This window comes from Halyomorpha halys, unplaced genomic scaffold (assembly GCF_000696795.3).
Source record: "Halyomorpha halys isolate HHAL.00 unplaced genomic scaffold, Hhal_1.1 Scaffold1176.1, whole genome shotgun sequence".
NCBI lineage: Eukaryota > Metazoa > Arthropoda > Insecta > Hemiptera > Pentatomidae > Halyomorpha > Halyomorpha halys.
Genome location: NW_027111348.1, coordinates 66506 through 73983, shown reverse-complemented (window position 1 = coordinate 73983; position 7478 = coordinate 66506). Strand labels below are relative to the sequence as shown.

General features: G+C 28.7%; 1 protein-coding gene across 1 annotated transcript in view; it reads right to left on the bottom strand.

Annotated features, from left to right (window-relative positions):
• Positions 1 to 7478, bottom strand: part of LOC106688684 (luciferin sulfotransferase) — a 63727-nt gene that overhangs the window by 7345 nt on the left and 48904 nt on the right. Inside the window, exons 4-6 of the mRNA XM_067049350.1 lie at positions 3420 to 3736; positions 2006 to 2100; positions 33 to 213 (exon numbers count right to left, since the gene is read on the bottom strand). Of these exons, the coding sequence (XP_066905451.1) occupies positions 33 to 213; positions 2006 to 2100; positions 3420 to 3736 (593 nt within the window). The remainder of the gene's footprint in view (positions 1 to 32; positions 214 to 2005; positions 2101 to 3419; positions 3737 to 7478) is intronic.

Here is a 7478-nt window from a genome sequence, read left to right as displayed (position 1 = left end):
TTATTATTGGTATTATTATGGTAAAACATTACCTCTTCTAAGAAATCCCTGTTCTCCTGTGTTTGCTGCGCCTATGATGGGTATATTTTCGTGAACTGTAACAACTTTACGAAAATTATCGATGTTCAAATGAGCACATAATTTCTGTACGTCGCTCTCTGTAATATTTTTTCCAAGGAACTCTGCCGTCTTCTTTATAGACTCGGACATATTCTGAAAAATATAAAAAGAGAATCAATGAAAAGTGGAAAGAAAACTTTATAAAATTGTATGTGAAGATTATACATGAAATGTTCAGCTTTAATTTATTTTTTATGAATTTTAATGAAAAAGAAAAAGGAAATTAAAATGTATATTATTATTTTTTTTCTAAACTTATTATTTTTAAACAACAAACAGAGATTGTGGAAAAATATGTTTTTCCTAATTTGACAAAAAAAGTCTTTCAAACTCTATTTACGTCGAACTCTGAAAACTAGGATGTTAGGAAAATAGTTAGCACATAATGAAAAATTTCAGTCAATAACTTAAAATGAACTATCATAATTTCAGAATGATTTATTGATTTTGTATTTTCAAAATCAAGGAATGCTCGTAAAAATATTTAAAATAACCTATCCAAAATATATTTATATTAGAACAAGAGCCCAGGAGAAAAAAAAGGCAGTTTATTAAAGTAATCAAGAATTGAGGTGAAATAACTGTCTTTTTTTCTCTCTTGGGCTCTTATACTGTATAACTTTAGCAGAATTTAATAGTTAATAGAAAGAATAGGGTTTTTTTTGTTTTGACTAGTTAAAATACTAAATTAAAAATTTATTCAGTTATTTTTTTTTAATAATTTATTTATTGTTATTTACAACTGTATAAATATTAACAAGTAAATTTGCTTTAGGTGACATAGTGACATGATACAAACATGTGGAGAATCTATCCATCAAAATAATAAAATCCTAAAATCCAATAACATTTCTAGAGGATCTCGAGGTCATCTTCTTTTCAGACGCCTAGGAGGATTATTAGGTAATGAAGGAGAAGCCAGGTTAGAAACAAGTAGATTTGGGTGGCGGGAAGTTTATCATGGAAGGATTGGTATCTGGTTCTGGCCTAATCGGCAACATATGAGACATTGAGGTCCTGATGGATGACTTCATTCGTGACAAAGTAAGGAGCATTATGGATTTTAGAATGTAAGGACTGGATACGGGAGGAATTTGGTGGTTTAGTGGAGCCCTAAAGCTCAACTCTGTATGTCCAAATAGGCCTTATAATAGTGATGTAGATCAGTCTTTTTTAATGGATTGGCAATTTAGACCATTTGTCTAGTAAATGTTGTAATAGTTGGAATCGACGAGCAGTTTCCAGTCTTTTCAGTCTTGTGTGAGGATTCCATGTCAATCGTTTATCCAGATATAGTTCAATTTATTTTAAAATTGTATTTTTCCCAACCAAATATAAGTTACGAATCAACAGGCTTCAGACAAATTGAAGTTACTTCATGAGATGCTCCCTTTACAAATTTTGTGATACAACTTTCCTAAAGATATATTTTATTTTTGATAGAATACTCCTCAATTTTGATTAATTGGGGACTATTTTTTTTTTTCAGAAAACTTCCAAATATTTCATAAAAATACATTCTAATAAAAGTGTTTATTAATTGTGGTGGTGGCGTCATAGCTAAATAAAGCATTAAGGCATAGTTTTGGCACCGAATATTACTCCTCCAGTAATTAAAGTGAGTTTCAACCTCATTTACCCTGACTTTTATCACACTTTCGTTATCAGATAGTCATCCAGGGATGAATCAAGAAATTCTCGGGGATTTTTTTTTAATGGGGAGGGGAGGATGCAAATAAAAAATAAACAAATAAACGTTACTATGAAATAAGTCATGTTTTTTGACATGGACTCCCTGCGGGCAAGTAACATTGCATTTTTACATTAAAGCATCACTCGAAAATAGCAAAGAAAATAAATAAATAAAATCAACACAAATACTTACTTTAACAATATCTTCATAAAACAAGAATAGAACATTTTTCTTATGCCTCGCTTCCCATCCTTCCTTTATATGTTCCCAATATGGAGAGAAAACCACTATAACGAATTTAAAAAATAATCATATACATAGTTAATTGACCGTATGTTAACTTGAAAGAGATGGTGAGGAATGCGATGTGGTAAAAATATATATATAATAAAAATACAATAATTATTTATAATCTTAGCACTTTCTTGAGACTGGTTAATATTGTTTAAATAAATAAAATTTTATCCATTTTAGTCTCAAAATGTTTTTATTCAAATTATAAGACCAACGTTTTGGCCAATTTGGTCCTCAGGGACATTATTTATCAAAATAATTTTAATTTAATGTGAAAATTGACTGATTAGGGTAATTTGTTGGATTGATCTGGGCAGAATAGCCTGCGCATGAAGTTGTTTTTAAATGATTTAGTTCTAAAATTGTATTAAGATTGTCCCTGAGGATGACCAAATTGGCCGAAACGTCGGACTTATAAATTGAATAATAATATTTTGAGACTAAAATGGATAAAATTGTATTTAATAATACAATAATTATGTTTTTAAATTATAAGCAACAAATAAATGTTAATTAAATCGTAAATAAATTAAGCACAGTAATTAAGTGATAACAGAGTCCTAACCTGTTGAAGGTAGGTTTTATTGTTAGTATCATTGATGTGGTTAGTACAAAGAGGGAAAAATAATGAGTTTTGAATTGAGATTGTATGATTAATAAGTGAATAACCATCTTATAAAATTTAAATGAAACTCTTTTGATATCAATTTAATATTTGTTTTGGTTTTAGAAGATTGTCATGTCATATGAGAAATTACCCAACAAAAGAAAGACATTTAAAATAAATTTTGACTATTCAAGAATAGTCAGATATATTCAAAAATATCAATATTATGTGAGGAAGTAATATGATAAAACTTGTTTTCACATTATTAGTAATAATGTGAAAGCAAGTTTTAGGTTGTCTCCTTCAAAATGGCCAAAATGTTGTAAGTTTTAAAATAAATTGTTCAGAATAAATTGGATAATTGAAGTTAATAAAATAAGTTTAAAAAATAAAATAAAAAATAGTTATCCATTATTTCTGCCGACGTTTCGACCCACAATGTAGGTCTTCATCAGGGCTGTTGGACTGGAATATAAATAAAGACCCATCAACAAGATCCTAGTTCACAGTTCCACCCAACAGCCCTGATCAAGACGACGAATCGAAACGTCGGTTGAAAACTAATAAATAGCCGATAACTATTCTACCTTCCATCTTCCCGCAACCCTGACCATCACCTTCAAATTAAAAGATAATTATTCTAACCTCCAAGGAACAAATACGTTTTAGAAATCGAAGAGAAAAAATAATCATAATAATACTCACAGAGATCATCTTGAAAATATTTCCAGTACTTTGGAAAGTCTCCTTGGTAATCGTGGACTCTGAGGAGTCGGTTATGATGATAATAAGAAACGGCGACGTCTTTGGGATTCCTGGCGACATAGATGACCTTAGACTTCTCGCAGAGGTCCGGCGGGAGCAGCGAGAATGGTAGGTGAGTCTTGATGTGCCTCGGGGATGCCAAGTCCATCTCGTAGACTGGTTTCTTCCAATATGCTAATTTCTCGTTTACTACCGGGTCGTTCTTGTTCAACTCCCTAAGTTCGGCGTGAAATTTCTCTGTATGTAAAAGCGTAAACCTGCACAAAAAAAAAAAATTGTATAATTGGTGTATTCAGGAATCAATCACCCTTCTTTCTCTCTAGATTTTTTTGAAATTGGTAGTTATGGTAAAGGTATTTTTTATGGTTCTACTGTTACTTATTAGTTCATTTATTTAATACAGTAACGAGTTAAGTTTATTTGTTTGTTTCTTGGCCTACAACTCCGAAACTTTTGAAATTAGTGCGAATCGAAATTTATAATTGTAGTCCAGTCAACTAGAAATCAAAAAGAACTTTCATTGTAAGAAGATGGTTGACCGTAAGAAGTAGATTGTAGGAAGATAGTCCGGGTGCCGGTTATTAAAGTTATTAAAATAGTAAAAGAAAACTATTTATTCGTTCGTTTCGTCCCACTTTGCAGGGCTTCGCCAGGGCTGTCAGATTGAAACAGATATGACAACTAGTCGTCCATGTTGATACCTTTATTGACCGCCATCCGGACTATCGACTACCTACAAAAAGAACTATTGTTAGATAATTTTAGAGAAATTCTGAAAATTGCTTATTCCATTATACTGGACTACATTCCGGATGAAAAGTAAAAATGTAGAGAATTTTCATATCATATTGGAGAAAAGAGAAAAAATACTAATTTGTTTAAGATTTTTATAAGTTTTTTTGTATTCCCATGGAAAATTGGATGTCAAAAGCTGTTGGAAATTGGATTATGTTAGAATACGCAGTTTTACTTCTCATATTTCATATATAGGTAAATGAAAAATAAAACTAACTATTTTCATAAACATATCAATGTGTCTCAACATATGACCTACACTTTTTTAAAAATTACAATGGCCTTGGTCAAAAAAATTAAAAATAATAATACACTGGTTCTTAATCCCTATTTTTTCCTCTCCTAGGACGTTTCGGTGTCTGTGACTGTGCCCTCATCTTTTTTTTTCAATACAAATTTTTGAGGTTAAAAACTTCCAATTTGAATGTATTTTATTCTAAATTAACATAATGTTGCTCAACGTTTCGAGACTATTGTCCCACATTAATTCCCTCTGTGAAATTAAAAGTTTGACTAATTATGAGGATTATTAAAGCACATGAATATAGGACAATAGTCCCGAAACGTTGTGCAACATTATGTTAATTTAATATAAATTACATTCGAATTGGAAGTTTTTAACCTCAAAAATTTTTATTGAAATTGACTTACCAGACTTCCTAAAAAGAAAATCCAGAATCTTTTTTTTGTATGATTCCACATTCTAAAATGGTATAAAATTTATTAGTTTCATGTTTAGTTCGATAAATAAATGAATATTTTAAAATTATTTTATTCTTATTTAATATGTTATGAAGAAAATTATTTGCAAAAATAGTAGAATTTAAATTTTTTGTTTTGTTTAAAAATAGTGAATTATTTAAAGCTGAAGAGAGAGAGAGAGATACACTAACCCCAAAACGTCCTAAAAAGAAAAAATATATGGATTAAGAACATTGCTTTTTTTTATTTCCAAATTTTTTTACCTCAAGGCAATTTTAATTTTTTAAAAAAATTATATATATATTTGGTTTAATTATGCATTTTCCATCACCCTTCATTACCTCCTACAGGATTATAATAGTTATTAATTTTTATACAAACGTTGGCTTTTCATCGGTACGTTGTATATCAATATTACTACTCTTATTTCCAAAAATTATTTGTTTTGTTTAAAAGCATAAAATACTTTGAGCATAAAATCATCAACGTCTTTGGAGTGTTTGGGCAGTAAATATTGAGAAAGTATTGGGTTTATTTTATATATAATCTTTTCACTTTCTTGAGACTGGTTATTACTATTTTAATAAAATCAATTGTATCCAAATTAAAGTCTCAAAAAATTGGCGTTTTATTGTCTCGTAGAGTAATTTTAATTGAAACTAGTGACCTGGGCAGAATAGCCTACAGAAATTTTTTTTTAAATAATTTATGAGAGTGTAAATCGGTTTTTAAGGAATATTATTTACTAATAATATTGTTAATTGCTAAACTTGTTAAAAATCAATGTATAATAAAAGCTGTTTTTTGATAAATTGTCCTTGAGGATAGTCGAAACGTTCGAAATTTGAGAAAATAGAGACTTTAATTTGGATCAAATTGATTTTATTTAAACAATATTTGGTTTATGTTTAAAATAAAATAATGTTTCTATATATAATTGATGAATTTTTTTTATATACTTATTTACAATACAATACAAGACGGGCTTGGGTCCTGTTTCATAATGAAAGCTAATAGTATTAGTTCATAGTACAAATAAAGAAACAACGTGTTAATTACACTAATACTTATTGTTTTTCATAATAGGGAGGACTATTAGTGATATTACAGGAGTTAAAAAGTACTAAAGTACAAGTTACTATTGTACAAGTCAGTGTAATTGTATAAATACTAGTGGGCCTATCATGGTTAATATAACAGTTACACTTTGGTTTTGTTTAACAACTGATTATGGGGGGGGGGGAAGGTATAGTCTCGTGCAAAATACATCCCTAACTATTTACAACGCTATAAATATTAAATAATTGTGAATAATAACGATGAATTATAAATATATATATATATAAAATAATAATTATTAAGAAGAATTGATGAATTTGGACAAATAAAAAGAAAACATTATATATAAATAGAGAAATTGCTATAATTTAGACATGAAACAATATTCCTATAAAGATATACATAACATTGTGACTGAAGCTTCGTTTTCAACCAGATTATTTGATAAATTTTGGGCCAGTTGTATTCGTATTTATTGTTGGGATATACCTAGTTACAACAAAAATTAGATTTTTGGAAGTTTGTTTCCAATCTAGGAAAATATTTCTTCTTTAATTTATCATTTATTATTTTTTTCATATTTTATAACTATCTATGTTTTATTACTAACAACAATAGGAAGAATAAACACAATTAAATGATCTTTAGAGGCAACTATTTCGGAAAATTCTGCGTTTAACCCCTATCACACTATTTCAATAAGGAGAAAGCCTCGTTAACTTTAGGAACCATTTAATTGTACATTAATGTTAACAATGAGAATATTTTAGGCCATTTTCGACAAAATGGTAAAATCCATAAACTAAAATGACGACTATGGTAAATCAAATTGAGCCAGAAAAGAATGGGAACCTCTTTAGAAATGGGAAGGTTATAATCTTCTGTAAATGGCCTTCATTGAAGTCAACGTAATGCAAAAACATGTTGTTGTTTATATGCATATATAATATGCAAGTTTTGCATTACAATTTATTTTAAATCGATGGTATATTAAAAAAACAGACACGTTTTCAAGGAATAAGTTACAAAATATCATCTTTCCTGGTCATTAGTTATTCATAATAAATGGTCATGAGTAAATTTTTAAAAAAATCGTTAATGTTATAATTATTAATAATTAGTTAATGTTAACAAATAAAAATATTATAATAGTCATATTCGAGAAGATGGTCGGGGGTGCGGTCATCAAAGAAACAACATAAATAAACAAAAATATATTTATTTATGCCGACGTTTCGACCTGTTTTCAGGTCTTCATCAGGGCTATAAAAACAGAAAGACAACAACCATCATTCAGAGAGAAAAAGAAAAAATATATATATAAATAAAATATTAATAATAAAATGTTTCCTTGAGGATAGTCGAAACGTTCGAAATTTGAGAAAATAGAGACTTTAATTTGGATCAAATTGATTTTATTTAAACAATATTTGGTTTATGTTT